Below are 26,784 nucleotides of genomic sequence, written 5' to 3'. Positions count from 1 at the left end.
ATTGAATGTCCTCAGATATTATGACTTGTGGGTTATAGAAGATAGTTGAGCCATTCCAACGCTGCAGAAATGTTAGCCACATCCTAATTTCCTCCCTGCACTCCTGTAATTTTAACATGATGATGCAAGGCTTTCACTGTAGTAGACAACCTGACGATATAAGATACAAAACCTTTTCCTGGAATCACTACTTTGCTAGCAAAATTCAGATGCCCCAAAAGTTGCAATAATTTTCTTTTTGTACATGATTGTCGATTTTGGAATGATTTCAACATTTCTATGTCCCTCTCTAACTTGTCCTCCGGTAGTCTGGCCTCCATGTTATGGGAGTCCAAGATAATACCTAAATACTCCAGTTCTGTCTCCGGTCCACAGGTTTTATGAAGAGCCATAGGAATGTTCAAGATATTGAAAATATGGTACAATAATGTCATGTTCCTATTTCCACATTTTCCTGGTTCTTCGAAAGTGATGAAATCATCCAAAAGATGTAATATATGTGCAATTCCATAGTTGTGCTGTGCAATCCAACAGATGGCGCATGAAAGGTTGTCAAAAATCTTCGGACTTGACCGACAGCCAAAAGCCAAGCGTGTGTAATAGTAATATTTATTCTGCCAACATATCCCATACAGATGCCATTGTGATGGGTGTATAGGTAACAGCTTAAATGCATCAGATATTTCAGTTTTGCACAAAGTTGTGTCTTTACCTAATAGTTGTATCAATTTAATGGCGTCTTCTATACGTACGTATGAGAGAGAACAACTATCTTTATCGATTAGGTCGTTGATGCTGGGGTGTTCCTCGTCATCATGAGGTGAAGATAAGTCCACTATGAGATGGGCTTTCCCCGAGTATTTACCATAAGCCACACCTATGGGACTCACTCTGTAAGTTGAGAAAGGGAGCTTGTCATAAGGACTCTGTAGAAATCCTTTTGTCACTTCACTGTTAATTAAGGTTGTCACAGTTTGTTTATCTTTTAAGGCTGACTGAAGATTTCTACATTCCTTACTTGGTAGAGGGTTATCGGTGATCAAAGTGTCAAAACCGTAAGTAAGCCCATCACACAAATAATTCACGAATTCTCTGTCTGTATGGCCTTTGAGCTCATACCGGAGTCTGTTGACGTTGATGGGTGTGGTAGCTTGAACGCTTTTGAGTCATTGGTTATTGTTCTCTGCTTGATTTTTTCCAGTTATCCTACAGGATTTAGCCCCGTGGCTTTACATTTCAAGCAGATGTGAGTAAATATGCAACTGGACCCATATTGACACACGCCTTCATTAAAGTTGTTACACACCTCAGCTCCATTGACCATAACTTTGGGGCGTCCGAGCCTATCTGTTTCCTTGTCTCCTTTAGTGTTCTTTGCATAGGGCGATGAATAACTGTTGTTGTGCTGGCTGTACTTCTCCCTCTGTCTTGGGCAGAAATAAGTAGAGTGGGAAGTTAATCCACACAATTGACAAGTGTTTACTCTAGTGTTGCCTACAACCATACTTAGGAGACCTTGGTCCTTCAGTTCCCAACAAACTTTTTGGTTGTTGTCTCTGAGGGCGGCAGCTGCCTTCATGGCAAACTGGCAATGATAATCGTAAAAACGTTGCCCATAGACGTTGGAAATCTCTATGATATTGGCTTCATACATGTCCAACTCGTTTCGGCGCTCGGGACACTTCGTACACATTACCCTTTTGAACTTCCCGATTGCTGTTATGAATTCTGATATTGTCAGGGATTTGTGCAGACGGGGATCCTCGGATTCCTTGAAAAGGTTAATGTTCAAACCTTTCTGACGGTCCTCATGACGGTCTGTCTCGTATTTAATGATGAGAAGTGCGGCTAGATTCACATATTTTCCTTCTAAAATTTTCTTTTTGTTACTGTCCGATACGATGTCAATATGGGGGATACTCTCAGATGATATCCCCTCGGAATTGATAGAAAAGCACCCACCTGTAGTGACTTGATTCGTTCGGTCCTGCCTCAGGGACTCGTACGCCGTCATCAGGGTGTATTCCTGGTTTGTGGGTTGGCTAGGCGTGTCCGCTGTAAGTCCGTCTTTGCCACTTATCAGCGTAAGGACGGTCTGTTGAAGTCCAAGCACGGTCTGTTGCATCGTTTGTATGGATGCCAGCATTCCCTCGATGACACTGGGCGCCGCCATGTTGGACTGATTCTGCGGGACTTCCATTGGATTACACCGCGCTTTAACTGTGTCGGCCAAAGCACTACCATCCCTACCCGGCGTAGACAAAGCCTCCGCGTCCCGAAGTAGCTCTTTGTAATTTCTGTTTGCGTTTGCAACACAAAGTTCATCAGTGCCATTCTGACCCGGAATGTCACTAACTCTTGTATCATTCACGACGGATACACCTCTCGTCAAATTTTCCCTTTTATTTGGCCCGATGTTTTGTACTATTGTCTCGTGCCCGGGGCGTCCCACGTTCTCGGAGTACAGAGTTTTCAAACCTGTTTTCGGCTGAAGGAGGGGTCATCCCTATCTTGATTAATTCGTCTCGTAGTTGAGAAATTGTCCAATTGGCTGGATTGGAAGAATCCCACGGCACATTCCTAGATTTAGATCTTGGCCTACGACTCGCCATTGTTCGAAAGTTTGAAAATGTTAAAAACCCATCCTCATCGTCTCACGGTCTGCATGGTTAGGCCTGGTGTCTGAAAACACTGTTTGAAACGTCAAGCACTTCTTGGATCACTTATACATAAGTATGACTGTAGTTATACGTATCCGTGTATATTGTAGTGCAAGAATTAAACCCGAAAAATAAAACTTATGAGATTGGTCATTTAGCTCCGGTGGGGAAAAAGTGACCAGTTAGCTATCAGGAATCCTCTAAGCCAATCAGACAGCAATTAGTTAACATGTGACTGGTCACTCTCATCATTGACCGCTCAGGCCCTGGTCATGTATACGGTCGATGTCCCTAAATGAAAACCCTACTAATCATGATTGTCACTGACATACATATATATACACAATGTTTAGGTTAAGGTTGCAGACTAGTCCATCGAGGCTTGACTAGTATTAATAGAAACATTATTTGTCCATTTAACCTGGCTTATGTACATAAGCCTCAATTAACTTTCTTACCAAATTTCATGTTAATCGGATATCGTTACTTCAGTTATTTAGCAAAGAATGAAAAATGTATGTATATTTTAAATGTTTTTGGGTTCCCCATCCCCTGACCTCCCTAAGACTGCTTAAAGATACAGTCTTAATGCATCCACATTATGTATGGTTCGGCCGTCCGCCTGTCTTACCAGACAAAATTTAAATCAATATGACTAATAGTATTATACCTTTAGTTGTCGATCCTTTACATAACTTGGCAGAGCTCCATGGAACACATGTTTACACTTCAACTTGTACCCACGTGTGATGACTACCTCCCCAAACTTCACACCACTATAGTACTGGTCACATTCCTTCTGTATCTGTGGTCCTGCTACCCTTAGTATGGAGGCAGATACAGCGCCATAATCCAGACTTAGTGTTGTATCTGTTGTGTTCACTATTACCTGACTCTGTAATATTGATTTGAAGCAATATATATATAAACAATAAGTCCAATAATAATAAACATTATTTTGAATAATGATATATATAACGCATAAAGTTATAACATACCAACAGCAAGCATCTTACTGATGAAATATTTTCTGTATTGACCAAGTTATTGGTTCAAAAGCAGTTGTATCATAATGACCAGTAGCTACTTTCCTGAACAAGAAGAATTGGTTACTAGCATCACACTGCCAATCTGACTTAATTAGCCTTAATGCCATGATGAAAATATGCATGTTTACTAATTTGATTGAAATCAGACTAACCTTGGGGCAGTTATTAGCCTATAATTGCAAGAAAACAATTTAACCAATAAGAATTAAGTACTGGTAGCCTCATTTTAATTATGCATGACTAGGGAACCATCATATTGGCACAAACTAACTGAGATGTCACCTCATATATGTAAGTGCATACAGGAATTTGTTCAAATTGGTAATGTTTTAGGGGAAGAGAAAGTAAAGTATGATAAAGACCGACATAGTGCAGATGTATATATATAAGGACGGACAGGTATGAATACATCGAAATTTGTAACCCCCATTTTCTCTCGAAGTGGGAGTTAAAAACGAGGCCCAGAGGGCCTGTGTATCACTTACCTGGACATTTTAGCAGTCATAGCCAAATATTCTCATTAAATATCATACTGTACTTCAAATATTTCAATCAAAAACTTTGTCTGGCCTCATCCGTGGAAGCTACCAGCTAAATTTTATTATATGATTTTATGCTTTTCAGTTCTTCAGAAGAAGTTATTTGAAGTGACCTTGTAAGTAGGTCAAGGTCATTTTCCTTCTCAAACGTTTTTGGCTCTTAATCCCAAGAAGCTATCAGCCAAATATCATGATTCTATGCGTTTTGGTTCTAATCAAAACAAGTCGTTCAAAGCGCTGTGACAGCCAACAGCCAACAGCTAAATATTATGGTTGTATGCCTTTCAATTATTCATTCAGAAGTCATTTGATTTTTTTGACATATTTGATCCCTGTGGCCTTGAAAGTAAGTCAAGGTCATTTTCATTCACATACTTTGTCGTGCTCAATCCCAAGAAGCTACAAGCGAAAAATTATGATTCTATACCTTTCAGTTTTTCAGAGGAACTCATTTGAAGCTTAGACATATTTGACCCCGACCTTGAAAGTCACATAAGATCAAGGTTATTGTCATTCGCAAACTTTATCAGGCTCCATCCCAGAAAAATATCAGCCAAATATCCTAATTCTATGCCATTAGATTATTCAGTAAAAGTCATTTAAAATGTTTGAGATATTTAACACGAGTGACCTTGAAAGTAGGTCAAAGAAATTTTCATTTACAAAATTTGCCAGGCTTTTACCAACGAAGCTTTCAATAAAATATCATGACTATAGGCCTGTCCATTCTTCAGCAGATGTTTAAAGGAAAAGATGACGGACGTCGGTAGGAAGGATGACAGATGCCACCGCACCATGACATAAGCTAATAACACTAGCCCTTCGGGCAGAGCTAAAGACATACTGTTGTATTCATATTGTATTTATCATTCCTATATATATACCAGGACTGCTGTTCAAATATCAGTCTAATGTCTGTAATAATGACTGATCAAACGCAAACAAACAACGCATTTATAATGTTTAATAGTTATATAAACAATCAAATTCTGCCTCAATATAAGAGCGATTTAAGCAATGATTAAGAGAGTAGATTACTTACCGTCATCTTGGCTAATTCTCCTTTGAGTATAATTATCTCTGGTTTCTTTTCTAAACCAAACAAAATGCAATCAAGCATGTTAATAGTGTATACATTAGCTATTACTGCATCATAGAAAATGGAAACAAACTGCAGTACTAGGCCCAATTTGCATTTATTTCTATATTTCTTTTGATATTGATAGCCATTACCATTTGAAAAATCTAAATGCACAAATGTTGTCAAGGAAACTCAAAACTATCATAAAACAAAGTACTGCAGGGCGGAACAATATAAGCCCGTCGAATGCCATATAGTGTTATATACTTTCTTACATTGAAATAAGATCTGCATCATTCTAAGAGTGGTAAGCTGACATGCTATAACAAATGTAGGAGAAAATCTCCAGATAAAAAATCAAATACTGAAATAAACAAAGGGCAATAACTTTTGCAAAAATTGTCGAATCAAAATTCTTTTAAGGGAGACATAACTTCATATCATGATTATAATGTATACAAAGTTTCAAAGAGATCTGTCAAAAAATGTAGGAGAAGATCTCTTGACAAAAAATGAAATACTGAAATGAACAAAGGGCAATTTCTATTGGAAAAATTGTTGAATCAAAATTCTTTTTAGGGAGACGCAATTTCATATCATGATTATAATGTATACCAAGTTTCAAAGAGATCGGTCGAAAAATGTAGGAGGAGATTGCCAGACAAACAAAAGTTTACGCCGGATGGACGGATGGACGACCCCATACCATAATACTTCCGTCAAATTTGACGGGCGTATAAAAACAAACTATTACAGATTTGCTCTTCAATAAGAGTCATCAGTTTGCAAATATTTAAAATCAAAGTTTTACTTTAAACACAAATGATGTACACATTAAACATGTCGCAGCACTTCAAGACCAACGTGTCCCTTTGTCAACATATAACTGAGTTGGTGAGCGTTTTGTATTGTTTACCTGTCCAACAATGAGACAAAATTGTAAATTTTATATGTAACTCTCCACAGAATGTTTTGGCTATAGATAGAGAGTATATATAATAGGTTAATGGTAGGGTGTAGATCTAGCCCTCTCTCCCGTCACCAGGTCAATATCGGGTTACACAGATGACTCAGCTGATGCCACCACTTGTCTCTGTTCATGTTCTGAGTTTTCCTAATTTTGATTGCTTCTTTGAATTGTCTTGTTTTTGTTTGTTGTTCCCTTTCAACTAATTTGGCATTGTTCGAATCAATGATGTCATTTTGGGTGTTAGCATGATCTGTTAATGCCAATTTGTTTTACTGAGTGGGTGATGTTTTGCATGTGTTTATGGTAAAATTGGTATATATATATATTGCTCATTTTTTCTACATCCTTTTGATGCTCATTGAGACATGTACAAAAGTTCCTGCCAGTTTCTTCTACACATGGTTACTGACAATTCAATGACAACCAAAACACTATGGTGTAAAAATAAGCTAAAATTGTTCAGATCTTCATGAAATATTCTATATAAAAGCAAAAGGATTACCATATATCAGTAGAAGTATATAAAGTTCATTGTTTTACATACCTTTGATATCAGACTGATCAACATGCTCCCAATCCAATGCTACTTCATCTTTTTCATCAGTTATATACAGGTACTTTTGAGTAATATTTCTAAAACTGTCATCAATTACATCACGCAATGCCATGAACATTCCCTGGTCCCTCACAAAATAGGCACAGGAACAGGCCCCGGCATTTTCAGCCTGAAGACTATACAGAGTGTTCTTGACTAACGATATACATGCTTTCCTTTCCTTCCATCCACACCGCTCACAGTCATCCAAAAGAACTGTCACAGATGTATACTTCTTCTCTGCTGCCATAATTATAATCTCCTGAAAGTGTTTACGAATTGTATCTTTCTCTTTATTGCTTCCATCTTTCCATTCTGGAAGATTCAGAGTAACGGTTACCTTATCTTGATAAGGCTGAAATCTGACAGCTTGAGTACCTACAAAATAAATAATTTTTTAAAGATTCAAATTTTGAAATATACTGATGCATGTGTACATATTATGGTAATTAAGGCTCTCCATCAACTGGTGAAAAGACCTATTTGTTTTGTTATGTTTCTTATTCTTAATGTTTCAACTTCATCGTAAAAAACAAAATGACTGTCATAATGTCATATCCAGGTGTTTTTTTAATTGCAATACCTCATTAACGGGTGAATGTATTTAATTCATCTTTGTATATGTTTTGTAGAATAGCAAATAAATAACTTTTCTCAGGATTTTTTTTTCTGTCAAACATCAACTTCCGGTTTTCGGCAAGGGTCAAAGTTCGAATGTGTAATTTTGTGAAACAAACTTCAAAAAACTTCTCAATAACCAAGTGACCCAAGGTCATGATATTTGGTGAATATTAGGCTCAAGCAATGGACTATCTAGTTTGATAATACGAATAACCTTGACCATTATTCAAGGTCACTAGGGTAAATTATGTTAAAATCTTCAAAAGACTCCTTCTCAATAATGGAAATGCCCAGGGTAATGATTTTTGGTCTATAGTATGCTGGGGGAATGAGCTACCAAGTGTATGCACAAGAATGATCATCAAAGGTCAACTTCAGGTTTTCGCTAGGGGTCAAAATTCAAATGCACTTTTTTGGGTGATAAAGTTAGAAAAGCTTGTTCTGGGCTTGATTAAGGTAAAGAGTCTTGATATTTAATATATACGCTGCTGGGATGTTTAGCTATTGGCCAAATCAGTCCTTACAATGAAAAGCCTGTCAAATTGTTAGCCATTACAGGGAACAGAGGTAGACATTACAGGGAACAGAGGTAGACATAACAGGGACCAGTGGTGACATTACAGGGGGTAGACAATACAGGGAAAATTATATAAATATGAAATTCATTAGCAGGTGGAACAGTGGTAGACATAGCAGGGAACAGAGGTAGACTGTTTAGCTATTGGCCACATCAGTCCTTACAATGAAAAGCCTGCCAAATTGTTAGCCATGACAGGGAACAGTGGTGACTTTACAGGGAACAGTGACATTACAGGGAATAGTGGTAGACATAACAGGGAACAGAGGTAGACATTACAGGGAACAGTGGTGACATTAGAGGGAACAGTGGTGACATTACAGGGAACAGAGGTTGACATTACAGGGAAAAGAGGTAGACATAACAGAGAACAGAGTTAGACATAACAGGGAACAGTGGTGACATTACAGGGAACAGTGGTGACATTACAGGGAACAGAGGTTGACATTACAGGGAACAGAGGTGACATTACAGGGAACAGTGGTAGACATAACAGGGAACAGAGGTAGACATTGCAGGGAACAGATGTAGACATAACAGAGAACAGAGGTAGACATAACAGGGAACAGAGGTAGACATTACAGGGAACAGAGGTTCACATTACAGAGAACAGAGGTAGACATAACAGAGAACAGAGGTAGACATAACAGGGAACAGGGGTAGACATTACAGGGAACAGAGGTAGACATAACAGGGAACAGAGGTAAACATTACAGGGAACAGAGGTTGACATTACAGGGAACAGAGGTAGACATTACAGAGAACAGAGGTAGACATTACAGGGAACAGTGGTAGACATTACAGGGAACAGAGGTTGACATTACAGGGAACAGAGGTTGACATTACAGGGAACAGAGGTAGACATAACAGGGAACAGAGGTAGACATTACAGGGAACAGAGGTAGACATAACAGGGAACAGAGGTAGACATTACAGGGAACAGAGGTAGACATTACAGAGAACAGAGGTAGACATTACAGGAAACAGTGGTAGACATAACAGGGAACAGAGGTTGATATTACAGGGAACAGAGGTTGACATTACAGGGAACAGAGGTTGACATTACAGAGAACAGAGGTAGACATAACAGGGAACAGTGGTAGACATAACAGGGAACAGTGGTAGACATTACAGGGAACAGAGGGAGACATTACAGGGAACAGAGGTAGATATAACAGGGAACAGAGTTAGACATTACAGGGAACAGAGGTTGACATTACAGAGAACAGAGGTAGACATTACAGGGAACAGAGGTAGATATTACAGAGGTAGATATAAAAGGAAAAAGCGGTAGACATTACAGGGAACAGAGGTAGACATAACAGGGAACAGAGGTAGACATTACAGGGAACAGAGTTAGACATTACAGGGAACAGAGGTTGACATTACAGAGAACAGAGGTAGACATTACAGGGAACAGAGGTAGATATTACAGAGGTAGACATAACAGGGAACAGAGGTAGATATTACAGGGAACAGAGGTAGACATTACAGGGAACAGAGGTAGACATAACAGGGAACAGAGGTAGACATTACAGGGAATAGAGGGAGACATTACAGGGAACAGAGGTAGATATTACAGGGAACAGAGGTAGATATTACAGGGAACAGAGGTAGACATTACAGGGAACAGAGGTAGATATTACAGGGAACAGAGGTAGATATTACAGGGGACAGAGGTAGACATTACAGGGAACAGAGGTAGATAGTACAGAGGTAGACATAACAGGGAACAGAGGTAGATATTACAGGGAACAGAGGGAGACATTACAGGGAACAGAGGTAGACATAACAGGTAACAGAGGTAGATATTACAGGGAACAGTGGTAGACATTACAGGGAACAGAGGTAGATATAACAGGGAAAAGCGGTAGACATTACAGGGAACAGAGGTAGACAAAACATGGAACAGAGGTAGACATTACAAGGAAAAGTGGTAGACATTACAAGGAACAGAGGTAGACATTACAGGGAACAGAGAGAGACATTACAGGGAACAGAGGTAGACATTACAGGGAACAGAGGTAGACATTACAGGGAACAGAGGTACACATAACAGGGAACAGAGGAAGACATAACAGGGAACAGAGGTAGACATGACAGAGAACAGAGGTAGACATTACAGGGAACAGAGGTAGACATTACAGGGAACAGTGGTAGACATTACAGAGAACAGAGGAAGACAATACAGGGAACATTATATAAATATGACATTCATTAGCAGGTGGAACAGTGGTAGACTTAACAGGGAACAGAGGTAGACATTACAGGGAACAGTGGTGATATTACAGGGAACAGTGGTGACATTACAGGGAACAGTGGTAGACATTACAGAGAACAGAGGTAGACATTACAGAGAACAGAGGTAGACAATACAGGGAACATTATATAAATATGACATTCATTAGCAGGTGAAACAGTGGTAGACTTAACAGGGAACAGAGGTTGACATTACAGGGAACACAGGTAGGCATTACAGGGATCAGAGGTAGACATTACAGGGAACAGAGGTAGGCATTACAGGGAACAGTGGTGACATTACAGGGAACAGTGGTGACATTACAGAGAACAGAGGTAGACATTACAGGGAACAGAGGTGACATTACAGAGAACAGAGGTAGACATGACAGAGAACAGAGGTAGACATAACAGGGAACAGAGGTAGACATTACAGGGAACAGAGGTAGACATAACAGGGAACAGAGGTAGACATAACAGGGAACAGAGGTAGACATCACAGGGAACAGAGGTGACATTACAGAGAACAGAGGTAGACATGACAGAGAACAGAGGTAGACATAACAGTGAACAGAGGTAGACATAACAGGGAACAGAGGTAAACATTACAGGGAACAGAGGTAGACATTACATGGAACAGAGGTAGACATAACAGGGAACAGAGGTGACATTACAGAGAACAGAGGTAGACATTACAGGGAACAGAGGTGACATTACAGAGAACAGAGGTAGACATTACAGGGATCAGTGGTAGACATGAACAGACATAGACATTACAGGTAACAGAGGTAGACTTAACAGGGAACAGAGGTGGACATAACAGGGAACAGAGGTTTAGACATTACAGATGTACCAAATATATCTGTGAAACACAACTGATTGAAATAAGTTTAATTGAAATAGAACTGTAAGCCACATAATGGTTTATATGCCCACCTTCACCGAAAAGTCCTCAATAAAAGAATATTTAGCAATGGAAAATTTCAAGTGACAATAATGTGTCTCTTTATAAAAGTAAGTTTTATAAAGAGATAACCAGATTCCAATACACCTCAATTGTAGGAGGTATGTTGACCAATGCATCAGTTCATACATGTATGTATATATTCTACATTTTGTGTCCATGGGTTGTGTGTATGTAGCAGAAATGGACTATGGGTGGATTACCAGTGACCAGGTAGCTTCACTAGTTGGAGTGTCTGTCTACAGTTTGGAAGTCTTGACTTCGAATCCAGTCTGGGTGTACATTTTTCCTCTCCTATTACAGTGTTGCCTGTGACCTTCCATTGTTTCAAGTTTCTAGGGTGTTACTTGTGAAGGGGATACCCAAAAATGATTTGCAAAGAGTTTCAATTTAAACAACAAGAGGCCCAATGGGCCTCTACCACTCACATGGTATCAAGCTCATACCCGTAACCATGAAAAGGTTACAATATATATTAAAATGAACAAAGTTAAGCTACAGGCCAAAATATCTTTACATATGACTCTTGGCTGAAACACATTTGACCCCTGTGACCTAGAAATATGGACCATGTCATTCATTTGAACAGATTTCGTAGACATCATCCCTACATATTACTGGCTATACATCATCACTGTTGGCCTTCTTTCTATTGCGAAGAAGTGTATTTAAAGATTTTCACATAATTGACCTCTGCGATCTTGAAAGAATTGTGTATAGTCATTCATCCCAGCATGCAACTTGCCAAATAACAACATCCTGGGCCTTCTCAGGTTACTTAGAAGTAGTTGTTTAAATATTTTAAGATACCATGACCCTGAAAAAAGCTTTTTACTGAATTTTGTATAACCAATCTCTTTTCAATATAATTTGTAAATTATTTTTCTAATAACAATAAATACTTCACAACCCTGCGGCAATATTGTGATTTATTATACGCTAGAACATTTCTTGTTGTGGGAATCCCAATCTTGCTTGCAAAGACATACGCAGAGTGGGTGTGCCACAATATCACCAGAACCCTATAGGCTGTGGCGATATCACCTAGAAGGACTTTGAGGGCATTGCATGTAGTGTCACACTCACCACAAAGCTGTGATAACATCTGGCGATATTGCAAAAAACCTAATTTGCAAATGAAATCGGATCACAGCAATAATGTGCCAGACACTCAATATTTCTGTATGGGATATGTTCTCCTGTATTTTTTTTATCTATAAATATTAACTGTTTGACTGCTGTAAAAGTTTATCTTTATGAAGCAAAATCTCCTTCAAAATCTTAAAGTTGGGTAAAGTTTATCTCTGTCTCCATAACGCATTGTAACGATAGAATAGTCTAGCAATTAATAAAATGTGTGTTTGGCCAAAACCCGATCCCTGAGTAGATATTTGATTTTCCACCTTTTACCATTTGACTGGTTTTAAATTAATCCTTTCGAATTATGTTTTGATAAGTTGCACACTTGGGTATTGATTATGTAAATGGTCAGATGTAAACAATTCCAATGTTTTCATTGAAGCAGCCCTTGTAACAATTACAAAACACATGCATAGTTGACAAACTTCTTGAATTTAAAAAACAAAATCTGAAGAAAAAAACGATAATACCTCTACTATAAATTGGTATAATTAATGATAAAGTGATACCTTTATTCTGAGTGAGTTCTACCAAGACATCAGATGTAGAGTTCCTGCCATCCCCACAGTACAGAGCCACGACCCTGCCATCTTCTGACCTCCACTGACGTCCGGCCAGATTTGACCTGTCAGACCGCTCTGTAGCCGACACTAGACCTTGTATGTCAGACCTCACTTCTCCCAAGGTACCTGTAGAATCAGCTACTTCCTGTTCCAACAAAGTCACCAGACATCCTGTATTCTCACCAACTCCAGCCATGTCATCCTGTCCTGGCTGTGTTTTGAAGAAATCCTCGGTGATCTTGTCCACGAGAGGCAGGTGTCTCGATGTCACGGTCGCAGAAAGTTCTTTCAGAGTGTTACAAGCTTTCTCCAATGTTCCACGTGGCCCTGTAACTTCCCATCCCTGCTTTCTATTTTTTTTAACTGGATGGCATTTAACACCGTATTTCTTTTCCATCATCTGAATATCATGCTGTTGTACTTTAGTACAGAGTTCTACTGTTAGGTCTCCACCTGATGTGTACTCAACTGTTTTATTTCCCTCTGTGAAGAAATCTTTCTTCATTCTGTTTACAATTTCCAATACTTTATGTTCAATGTCAGCTGTACAGGACAGTGTCACTAGTCTCTGCTGTGTTTTTATGGCAACCCTACCACTGTACTCTTTCTGAAGGTCAGACAACTCCTGCTGTACATACTGTGACTCTAGGAATAATTTCCAATAAGAATCCAGCTCAATCTCTCTGCAGACAACAGAGGAAGTGACAAGTCTGACAGCTCTTTCTCTGTCAGTGTCAGCTGTATATATCCACAGGTACACGTCAGCAGGGTCCTCATTCTTTGTCAGGTGACAGGCAACCTCCTGACTTCTTATGTTTTCTCTCAAATAGTCAAATACACTCTTCTCTCTAAACATGTTTAGTGCCTCCTGTTTGATGTGTTTGTTGTTTATTTCAACCTTGTTGTCCTTTACTGCCTTCAGTTGATTAACTATCTCTGTAGTCACTCTTCTGACATCTACCTCAGCCCCAGTTATATTAACAGTATGTTGACCTTTCTTCCATTCTATTTTCACATTTTTGAATTTGTACCTTAGATCCTTGAGGATTAATGGTAAGGAAGATAAAATGTTCTCATCAAGTCTACCAAGAATTTTTTTCATAGTAATGATTGATGATGCAGTTTCGTGATGTACATCATGTTTGGTAGAAGGAGGTTGTCCCTGAGGTAGTTTATATTGGTCATCACTACCTGGGGATGGCTCTGTCATATTCTGCACCCCAGCATTTTGTCCTCCAGTTGGGGCTCCAACAGGATCTCCATGTACACCAAATTGACCTTGACCTTGGTATCTGTCAATATTTTGATCCACTGGTGCACTTGTTGACTCCTGTTGTGGATTGTTAGCATTCTGACCAGACCATTCTGTAATACATACAAACTATTTGTGTACTAAATCTTTCAAAAGTAAAATCTTTATCAAGATCAGATTTGGTTTGCGTACAAAACATAACTTAATTGTTTTTGTCAGTGTACGTTCTCCCCAAAATTTCTAAATAGCCAATTGTTCAGGATCATAAGCCACCTACTCAGGAAATATAACTGGAGATAGATTTTTGCCTCCAAAATAGATATTTGCCAGAGTAATAAGTCACAGCATATATAAAAACAAAACCAATTTTCAAAAATCCAAACATATCTCTGTAAAACATGAATGTCCCTTATTCCATGCAATTTTGTGTCCTTTTTTCACGATTTTTTGTATAAAGTATTGTTCCTTGACCTTGTAGTTCCTGAAGTATGTACTCAGTTAAAGTATTCTAAAACTTGACCTTTGTACAAAGTTTGACCAAAATCTGTTGGAGTTGCTGGATTCTATGATATCACTGAATTGACTGTGTATCTTGTTTCCTACAAATAGCGTGTCCTTCAATTGGTTGACAAATTTTTAAAATAGTAATGACAACTTTGACTTTAACCATAGAGCCCTGAAACAGAAATTGATCTGTGGTATTCTTTAGCTTGACCCTTTTTATTGTAAAGTTTAAGAAAAAATTGTTCAGAGATGAAGTCTCTAGAGCAATTAAAGTTCAGTGGAACGTGACCAGATGGGTGAGGTATGCTACGGGACACAGTGGTGTGACATATATGGGACATGGTATAACACTATTGGTGAACCCATAAAATGACTGCGGCGTACAGTAAATGTATTGTTTTACATACGATTTACACAATACAACCACATGAAACATTGATGGTAACTTCTTCAAAACAATTTCACAAATCAGTAGCAATCAAACGATTCAAGGGATTTGTTTTATTATTCAATATTGGGTTGACTTTAATATTGACCAATCAAATAAATCCCTACAAATGTCTGAATTACTGCTGAACCTTTTTGAAGAAAGGCACCTGGTTTTCTTTTGAAGACAACTGCTGCCAAAATGTTTCAATACAAAATGGATGAAATAAGTGAAAATGCATTTTACAGAAGAAACAATTTCTGTGACCTAATTCCTACTGGTCTAGACATGGCTACATTGGTGCAATTCCCTGGGTATCTTAGTATTCATAGTGAGTAAACAGTTTGAAAATGTAGTTCAAGGTACGTATATGTACATTTAAGTGAGATCTGAAAGCAATTTATTCACAATGAATTTGGTACCAAGCATTGTAATATCACGCAGTATTTGGCCAAGTCAATATCAATTTTACTGATGGTGGGGTATGTTTAGCGATCTGTTAGTTCCCCTTATTACTTCATATACAGGAATGTATGTAATTATACCATAATGCCCACTTATATATCTTCTGTAAGATAACATGTGGTATGTCCCTGTGGACTGGGATCGTTATATTTAGCTTTCCTTAAAGACAATAAATTAGTGTCTTATATCCAGTAAAAGGTGCAACCAAATTATTTATACTGCCCATTTCATCTCTCTGACCAGGTTACTGTGGTGATACATTGATCTTAAAATTCTATTAATCTAGATTTTAATCAATATATCTAAAAAAGCTGTAAACATGTGGTACTGGTATATTACCTTTCTGGTTTTCAGTTAGTGATGAATTATGTTCTGAATCTCCATCAGCAAAAGGAATGTCCCCATGTTCTTCCTTCCAAGATCTGACAGACTCTATGTTCTCAGCCTCCTTTTGAACATCTGTCCTCTTGTCATCTCTAGTAATGCCTGTACCATGTGGATCACCATCTCCTCCCTGTTGTCTGCCCATTGAGGGTTGAGTGTGGTCAACAATCCCTTTCTGTTGTCTGCCTATAGAGGGTCCAGTGGGATCACCATCTCCCTCCTGTTTTCTGCCCATAGAGGGTTGATTGTGTTCACCAAATTCTTCCTGTCTGCCTCTCATTGAGGGTCTAGTGGGATCACCATTTCTTTCCTGTTGTCTTTCGATTGGGGGTTGAGTAGGATCACTATGACCGTCACCTGGGCCACTAAAGCCTGGTGGTCTATTATCTGATCCACTACCTCCTGGTCTATTATCTGATCCACTACCTCCTTGTCTATTATCTGATCTACTACCTCCTGGTCTATTATCTGATCCACTACCTCCTGGTCTAGTATCTGATCCACTACCTCCAGGTTTACCTCTCAAAGAATCAGCAGATGCCTGTTCTTCCTCAGATTGATATTGTTGGTTTGTAGTTCTCAGTCTTTCATGTTGAGGATGTAAATGTGTCCTTTCAGTCATTTGTTCAGGTCCTTGTTGCTGTTTCTGTCCACTAACAGCTAGACCAGTCTGTTGAAGACGACTGTCAGTTTGACTAAGCCTTTCCTGCTGACCAACAAAAGAACTCCCATTACCTGTGTCAGTTGTATCTCTATCAGGTTTTTTTGGTACCATATCTTGATGTTGTGATGACTGTTGGACTGAGTTACTTCCAGGGCCTAGCCTCTGATCTAAAACCTCAATGGCAGACTTCATGGAACCACCTTCACCAGCTAGCCAGTAGTTGATAGCTTCATCACCTGACACCTCATAGCCAATCACAATGCCCTTCCGATAGCTGTCCAAGGAAGACAGAATTGTCCTGACTTGGTCTATATTCCAGGGGGTGGAGGAAATGTTTACAGCACTAAGTTGATAGCACAGACTATTAAGGAAACTCTTTACAGTTACAGCTACAGGATCTGAGGCCCCTGGCTGGGTACAGACAGAAGGAGGATATCCCACTTTGGTTACATCAAGTTTCAGATCAGACTGTAAAGCCTCCTCTACTGCACACAGCTGTAAATCACAATAGAAGAGATGGCAGAACTTGACAAATCGTTCTTCCTCCGTTTTCATCTTTAACACTGTACTCTTTGTGCCTCTGGAGACAAGGTTGACTTTGAAATGACCCGAATAATCAATGTTCTGGAAGTCTGGACAGGAATCAGTATTTTTGCCTAAAATGTGTGAAAAAGAAACAGATAAAAGAATCAAGGATAAATAACAATACAACACTTACATCAACTTAAATTTCAATGATGTCCTTTGTATGGACAATTAAATAATAACACTTTGATATCAGAGTTTAGTCTGTAAGCCTGGAACTGATTGATACACTGGTCTTGATTAATCCCACCATATTTGTCTTCTACCTATACTACGTACCTGCTGCTACCCTATAAGTGACTTAAATTGTTGATTGGTCGTCAAACAATACAAAAACAACAGCAGTAGGTCAACATTTGTTAGTGAGTAAATAAGCCATCACAATATTAATCTATCAATATTAAACAATGGTTAGCTGGTTAGCTGAATCTTATAATGACATTATCCAAGACTATTAAAATATATTGCATCTTATAATTATGTAGGCTAAGCTTTCATCTATTTTTTATATACCCTATTAATTACAAGTATGATAAACCTAACAAAAATTCACATACACAAAAATATTGTGGCGTATATACATTGCGACATTATAATAATAATAATAATAATAAAGGCTTTATTTATTCTTATTAACATATTGAGCATGAAGCTCATCTTACACATGGTCAAGATACAATATATGATAAAATGTATAATATTTACAGTTATGTGAAACATAGGGTATAAGGCATCTGTATACATATTGAATATAAGTATTCATGATATATAAGTATTCACGATATATACGTATTCACGATATATAAGTATTCACGATATATACATTTTCACGATATATAAGTATTCACGATATATAAGTATTCACGATATATACGTTGAAGACATTGACTTATATATACCTACAGCATTTGCGGGATACATGTACCGATGTAATGGGAATTTAACTTACCTGAAGCTTTATTATATTATCTGATATATTATCTGATAACACTGGAACTGTTTTATATTTAATAGGTATTGACATTGATTCATTATCCAAAATGGTGTAGATCGAAACCAACATTATTTCCTTTTTAGATATATCACATCTGGCACGTTCTATGTTGACCTTTATACTCTTGGCTTGATTATGAAAATACTGCAAAATCTTATACCATCTTTTCACAGACATTGCAACTATACTATGATGTCAACTATATATACTATGATGTCAACTATATATCCTAGGATGTCAACTATATATACTAATGATGTCAACTATATATACTATGATGTCAACTATATACTATGATGTCAACTATATATACTATGATGTCAACTATATATACTAATGATGTCAACTATATATACTAATGATGTCAACTTATATACTAATGATGTCAACTATAGATACTATGATGACAACTATATATACTAGGATGTCAACTATATATACTATGATGTCAACTATTTATATACTATGATGTCAACTATATATATACTAGGATGTATGACAACTATATATACTATGATGTCACCTATATATACTATGATGTCAACTATATATATACTAGGATGTATGACAACTATATATACTATGATGTCACCTATATATACTATGATGTCAACTATTTATATACTATGATGTCAACTATATATATATACTAGGATGTCAACTATATATATACTAGGATGTCAACTATATATGCTATGAAGACAACTACATATACTAATGATGTCAACTATATATCCTAGGATGTCAACTATATATACTATGAAGACGACTATATATACTAATGATGTCAACTTATATACTAATGATGTCAACTATAGATACTATGATGACAACTATACATACTAGGATGTCAACTATATATACTATGATGTCAACTATATGTATATTAGGATGTCAACTATATAAACTAGGATGTCAACTATATATACTATTGATGTCAACTATATATACTATGATGTCACCTATATATACTATGATGTCAACTATATATACTATGATGTCACCTATATATACTATGATGTCAACTATTTATATACTATGATGTCAACTATATATACTGATGATGTCAACTTATATACTAATGATGTCAACTATAGATACTATGATGACAACTATATATACTAATGATGTAAACTATATATACTAATGATGTCAACAATATATACTAGGATGTCAACTATATTTACTAATGATGTCAACTATATATACCAGGATGTCAACTATATATACTATGAGGACAACTATATATACTAGGATGTCAACCATATATACTAATGATGTCAACTATATATCCTAGGATGTCAACTATATATACTATGATGACAAATATATATACTATGATGTCAACTATATATATACTATGATGTCAACTATATGTATAATATGATGTCAACTATATAAACTAGGATGTCAACTATATATACTATGATGTCACCTATATATACTATGATGTCAACTATTTATATACTATGATGTCAACTATATACTATGATGTCAACTATATATCCTAGGATGTCAACTATATGTAGTATGAAGACAACTATATATACTAGGATCTCAACTATATATACTAATGATGTCACCTATATATACTAGGATGTCAACTATATATGCTATGAAGACAACTACATATACTAATGATGTCAACTATATATACTATGATTTCAACTATATATACTAATGATGTCAGCTATATATACTAGGATGTCAACTATATTTACTAATGATGTCAACTATATATACCAGGATGTCAACTATATATACTATGATGTCACCTATATATATACTAGGATGTCAACTATATTTACTAATGATGTCAACTATATATACTATGATGTCAACTATATATATACTAGAATGTCATATATATATACTATGATGACAACTATATATACTATGATGTCAACTATATGTATAATAGGATGTCAACTATATAAACTAGGATGTCAACTATATATACTATGATGTCAACTATATATATACTAGGATGTCAACTATATATACTATTGATGTCAACTATATATACTATGATGTCAACTATATATATACTATGATGTCAACTATATATATACTAGGATGTCAACTATATAAACTAGGATGTCAACTATATATATACTAGGATGTCAACTATATATATACTAGGATGTCAACTATATACACTATGATGACAACTATATATACTAGTATGTCAACTATATAAACTAGGATGTCAACTATATATCCTATGATGTCAACTATATATATACTAGCATGTCAACTATATATACTATGATCCCAACTATATATACTATGATGTCAACTATCTATATACTATGATGTCAACTATATAAATACTATGATGTCAACTATATATACACTAGGATGTCAACTATATATACTATTGATGTCAAGTATATATACTATGATGTCAACTATCTATATACTATGATGTCAACTATACATATACTAGGATGTCAACTATATACACTATGAAGACAACTATATATACCAGGATGTCAACTATATATACTATTGATGTCAAGTATATATACTATGATGTCAACTATATAAATACTATGATGTCAACTATATATATACTAGCATGTCAACTATATATACTATGATGACAACTATATATACTAGTATGTCAACTATATAAACTAGGATGTCAACTATATATCCTATGATGTCAACTATATATATATACTAGGATGTCAACTACATATACTAATGATGTCAACTATATATACTATGATGTCAACTATATATACTATGATGTCAACTCTATATATACTAGGATGTCAACTATATATACTATGATGACAACTATATATACTATGATGTCAACTATATATACTAGGATGTCAACTATATATACTAGGATGTCAACTATATATACTAGGATGACAACTATATATACTATGATGTAAATATTTCATTTCTATTGTAGACGTCACTATACACAGATTGTTGTTATTAGTCATTAGACAGGGCACAGCTTTATGTACTTTAGGTATCTTTTGAAAATTGAACGTTGTTCTTCTGATGTAAACTGGATTAAATTTGCAAATTTGATGTCTGGTCATCTCTTCTTAAATGTGACTTAAAAGTTACATTGTACTTATGGCTGGACTAAAGAGTGTCATTTAGGAATCCATCAACTATGGTACATAACGTCACGCTACCACAATTGGTACAATTTTGACAGTTTTTTAGTGATCTTTAAAAATTCTGATCTTGTATCTGGAATGTTACTTGATTCTTGACAAAGACTACCTATGGTGGTTCATTTTCAGGAAAAGCTCTATATCTAAGTAATTTGTTTTTGAAAATAAAACGCTAAACTCGCAGTGAGATTTCGTCCATTTTCGGCCGTAATTAGTACCCAAATTAGTATACCATATCACAGGCTATAGAATTTGTTTTTATTTCTACAAGTTGGTGTGCCAATGTCAACAAAATATATTGCTTTTATAGATACCATACTGAACTATAATTGTATATATTCACTTAAACTTACCCTGTGTCCTTGATGGAGGATTTGGTGTATCCTCTGGAGATGCCATGGCTGCAGCAACATCACCGCCCTGAGCTCCACCTCCTCTGTCATAGGAGTCCACACCTCGGCTAGTTGCCTGTCCCTTGTCTTCTTCATTCTTGTATGAGGCACCAGACACGGGATCAGATATATTAGCTATCTGGTCCGATTTTCCAAACGAAAAATGATCCTGAGGTGACTGTTCTCCCTCATGTCTTGAAGACTTTTGTTGGTTTGCTGTTGTTGGGTTACCACTGGAACTGCCAGATCTTTGTAACTCTGGCTGACCCTCCCCTTGGTTATCTCCCTTCTCAGCATGTCTGTCACCATCAGCCTGGTTAGGATCTCTATCAGCAGGAACAGGACCACGAGGTGCACCTGAACCTGAAGACATCTTGGTTTTGATCTGAATTAAAAGAAATATGTTTTAGAATACACACAGTATGCAAAAAATCATTGCCTTATTTCTTTAGAATCACTAGTCTAACATGTATAAAGAAAAGGCCCATAAGACTGTATCTCTCACATGGAAACTCAAACAGATGTTCATGCAATGATGCAAAGGTAGGAGTATGACTCAAGGGAATTCACTTGAACTCATTTGATAGCACTTCATCCCTCTAAGCTACAAGCAAAAATTTCATCATCAATAAAATATTTTGCAGCTGAATTTTGTATGTATATACATGTAACCGAAACATATCAAGAAAAATGTGATTTTTTGTTTGGCATGTCAGATCTGCACAATCATTGCAAAAAGTGTCTCCCTTAAAAAAGACCATCAGAACTGAAAAGGCTTCTGATGGCGTGGGTTTGTATTAAATACAGTGCTCATTAAAAAGGTAATTGCAATCTTGTTGACAGAGCTCCAACCGACATAATGAAGAGGAAAGGAGGCAGTAATATCCTTCCTTAATAGAGATAACTGATAATCTGAACAACCACCAAACCAAAGGATTAAGATAAGGTAAAAGACAGCATGGATGAGTCCAAAAAGATGAATATAAATTTATGAAAAGTTCATGGTGACACACCAACTTTAGCCAAAACATCTGAAGAATATTAACATTTCATGTAATTATGTATGCAGCATTTTCGTCAATAACAGATACTCTGATAATAGGTGCATTATCTAGGAACAACAATGACCAACATGCAAAAACATCATAACAGGGCAGTCTTTCACTTGATTTGAAAACTAGAAAATTGTTGCAAGTCAAATAAAGTAGGAACAAGAAATCAAAAAATTTAATTTACTTATGACTTTGGCCCAAGAATGAGAATTTATACATCGCAGAATGGTAACTTGTTATGTTGCATAAAGAACAGATATATAGGATCTTACATGTGTTTCCATTTCATGAGATTTATGAAACGAGTCTAAGAATTTTTCAATTTAGCGAGCATCTTGCAAGCTTAAATTAAAAAATTGTTACGAGTTTCATAAATTTCATATTAAATGAAACAAGTATAAGATCATTTTTTATTACATTTTTACCAGTGAAATATCGGATTCTATCAACTTGATAAAACTGATATCTTTCATAACTGTGACAAATATCGAAAATGAGATTTTCACAGCGTGAATATATCACTTTTTGATATTGACCAATCATAACAGTATCTTCTATTCGCTGCATTCAAAGGCAACAATTTTTTGTTAAGATTAAAATGAAGTGCAGTAAAATAAGTACCGTAGTTGTTATGGTAAATGTTTGGTACACACACTTAAGTATTTACATAAATATACAATTAATAACATTTTATAAGCAATAATACCAGAAAATAGCAGAAAACGTTGGAATTGCGTTGAGTATCCCATTCAAAATGGCGGGTAGCCTTGTTGTCAAGTGTGATGTCATTAGGATATGGCACTAAATATTACGCCCCTGATTCTCGCCCTTTTTTAATACATTACATTTTTTCATGTTTTTGCTTTAAAAATGTAATAAATAGATAATGTAATGCTGTCTTCAGTAATAACAAATATATTTCATTCGTGTGGCTAATGTTTTGATATTTTTCACGAGTGCGCAAAATATCAATATATTAGTCACACTCGTGAAATATATTTGTTATTACTGACGACACCATTAAATATCATCTAATTATCACATAATCAAGATTTGTGGCATTTATTTGTGTAAAACAACAATTTTCATGTAACCATGTAGAAAGCCGCCATTTTGACTCCATTGCACAAGTATGTGACGTCATGTACTTGTCCTAGGCGTGACGTCACAATTGAAACAATTGAAACTTACAACCCATCAAAGGTCATATTACATGGGTTAATACGCAAAAAAATATGACATGGGTATATTCACTGGTTAACACAGTACAGTATGTGATAAATCTCACATCAGTAATAGATAGACACAAATAAGATGCTATATTGCAGAATACAATGACTGCTACAGTGTAGTGTTAAATGTTTTACCCCTTTGTGTTCTTTACCACAGAAAACCATCATGTAAAAAAGAGGCTGCAGAAATGGAAATTATCAAGGTCTAAAAGCCTGATTTTAATACCAACATCTTACAGCTTAATTAATACACCAATTTCTCAATAAACTAAATATCATGTCCCTTAAATCTAAATTAAAGTTGCACATCATCAATTAATGGACATACAGAATGTAAACCTAAACGTTTACCTTGCAAATATGCACTGGAGTTGATAAGAGATATACGTCTACTGATGCTGGTACTAAGCATCTTAGTATCTGTGTGAAAAACATTATAAATTATACATTTCCCGGAAAATTGGGAACTTTCACTTAATGAAAGTATCAGATATCCTGTTATTTACTCGAGTTGCATATAGCTGCCAAACCTCCCTCATTTGGAGGGAGACTCCCTCATTTTGACTAAAATTTAACCAATCTCACTCGAAACTCTGTTATTCATGTCCAAACTCAAACAAACTCAAATTCTCCCTCCTGTGGTCAAATGATCTTCTAGTTACTGCAGGGTGTGAGTAGTGACCATAACAGCTGTGTCTGAATCTAAGTGAAATGAATGTTTGTTGGAGTTATTTCGATACATCAATTAAAAGGGAAAGATAAGTTGTAGGTAAAGCAGTTTCAGTGGCATTTCACACATGTTCACCCTCATTCGAAATGTGGAACGAGGGAGGTCTCCCTCTTTGGAGGTTTCAGAGGTTGACACCCATGGAGTTGTCCGGTGAATTGATGCTGTGATTCAGTAGACTGTACACTTGTCTTCTGTCTCTTAAAACATATAACATTCTAGGGTCTAATTTCAAATAATATTTTCACCGATTTCTATTTTTTTTGGTGTTTTGTAAGATTCATTGTAGCAGAACTGGACCAGGTAATCGGTTAAAAATGCCAATCGATCATCGATTGGAATTAGAATAGATAACCTTCGTAACCGTTTTTCCGATCCTAATCGGGGTTTTTTCCTTTTAAAACAAGGAAGAAATAAAATATAACACTACATGACTTGAAATTTCATTTTTTCTTTATTAATGTGCATTTCTCAGTTTCTTAACTGCATTAAAACATCATTCATTCCTTTGAATGGTGATTAAAATATCAGTGTGTGCCAAACTTATAGAATTATTACAGGATATTTGTGTGGGTAAATAAACCTTTTTAGCGAACAAAAAAAGGTCCAAAAAAATATAATAAAGAAGTTATGTTGAAACAACAATTTTAGTTAATTTGTTTTCATTTTGTTAATAATTCAACCATTCAGTCTCTTATAAACGATAACAGATTTATCCCAGCATACTGTCAGATATCATTTCTTGCCAGTTCCTTTTCAGAAAACATCTAAGGGTAATTTTTTTCAGTAATTCTTGGACAAGAAGAAAATGATAGCCTTACCAAAAACGAAACCGAAAGTACATATGACCATTTTAAATTTCTTTAGTTAATTTAAGTTGATTTAATGCCTTTTTCGGTAGGTAAAGTGATCTGGTACTTACAATAGATTATGTTTGATCCATATACAGTGGTCTTGTAAACATGTTCGCTTTATTCTGGACGAATTTTGTTGTTGTCTCGCCTAGCTCATCTGGCTTTCCAAGTCAGTCCGCCTCGCCAGGTATCGGAAAACCACCTGACGGAAAACCCCGACTCCTATGACGAGGTCGTTAACCAATGAAAGTCATGAATTCAACAATTGTTTGGCCAATCAACGTACGCGTACTTACTCTTGATAGGCCTATAATCTATCGTCTGCTCGGTTTAATGTTTAATTAAGACACATCACTAAACGTGTTGCTGATCAAAATGTGTACGCATCTCCTATATATAACTTAGTCATCTAAGACTATGTTTTAATTCGTTTGCATTTCTGGATATTTTTTTTATATCAATCAATGTAAATGGCTAATTATGCCCAAACCAAAACTAAATTGTTATGTGGCAGTTATGTCGATGATGCTTGTGGAAATGTTAAATGCTAAATGTGACTGAACCACACCACAGGGCCATGCTAATTTGTTACAGCACGGACTTAAACAATTCCGTGGTTACAGCTACATTGTATAGAATCTTCTAATACACTTGGATGTTTGATCTAAATTCCTATTTGACGTGAAAAATTACGCTGAACACTATAGTTTTGGGCCAAATAATAATTGTAACAAATTATCAGGTCCCTATGAACATAAGACTTGTTCAACCAGGTGCCTGTCGTGAACCAACGAGATTCCGAAGATTAAGTTCTAACCATTTGATACTTATTGTCAGCTAGATGTAGTTGGTTTCTTTTAACAAACGGAATTAACATCAGCCCGAAATTGTACATCAGACTTTCGAAATAAAAATGTCGAATTCTGTTAAGCGCGGGAACACTTAATTAATCCTAATATCAACCAATACTGATCGACTAGATAAAACAAGACGTGGACTAACTTTCCAACAGGTTATATACTAGCAACAGGCAGGGGCGTAGCTGGGTTGAATATGGTATGTAGGCAGAATGTTAGCGCGAAGCGCGAGAGGGGGAGGGTATGGGAGGG

The 26,784-nt window shown here is 36.3% G+C and overlaps 1 protein-coding gene across 1 annotated transcript in view; it reads right to left on the bottom strand.

Annotated features, from left to right (window-relative positions):
* Positions 1 to 25,872, bottom strand: part of LOC110452051 — a 78,440-nt gene extending 52,568 nt beyond the window's left edge. Inside the window, exons 1-7 of the mRNA XM_021500324.1 lie at positions 25,744 to 25,872; positions 21,772 to 22,195; positions 15,985 to 17,349; positions 12,944 to 14,362; positions 6,844 to 7,272; positions 5,291 to 5,340; positions 3,331 to 3,555 (exon numbers count right to left, since the gene is read on the bottom strand). Coding sequence (XP_021355999.1) covers positions 3,331 to 3,555; positions 5,291 to 5,340; positions 6,844 to 7,272; positions 12,944 to 14,362; positions 15,985 to 17,349; positions 21,772 to 22,183 — 3,900 coding nt within the window. The 5' untranslated portion in view covers positions 22,184 to 22,195; positions 25,744 to 25,872. The remainder of the gene's footprint in view (positions 1 to 3,330; positions 3,556 to 5,290; positions 5,341 to 6,843; positions 7,273 to 12,943; positions 14,363 to 15,984; positions 17,350 to 21,771; positions 22,196 to 25,743) is intronic.
* Positions 25,873 to 26,784: the final 912 nt, after the last annotated feature.

The sequence above is a fragment of the Mizuhopecten yessoensis genome, unplaced genomic scaffold (genome assembly GCF_002113885.1).
Source record: "Mizuhopecten yessoensis strain PY_sf001 unplaced genomic scaffold, ASM211388v2 scaffold6363, whole genome shotgun sequence".
NCBI lineage: Eukaryota > Metazoa > Mollusca > Bivalvia > Pectinida > Pectinidae > Mizuhopecten > Mizuhopecten yessoensis.
This window is presented reverse-complemented; position numbering and strand designations above follow the sequence as displayed.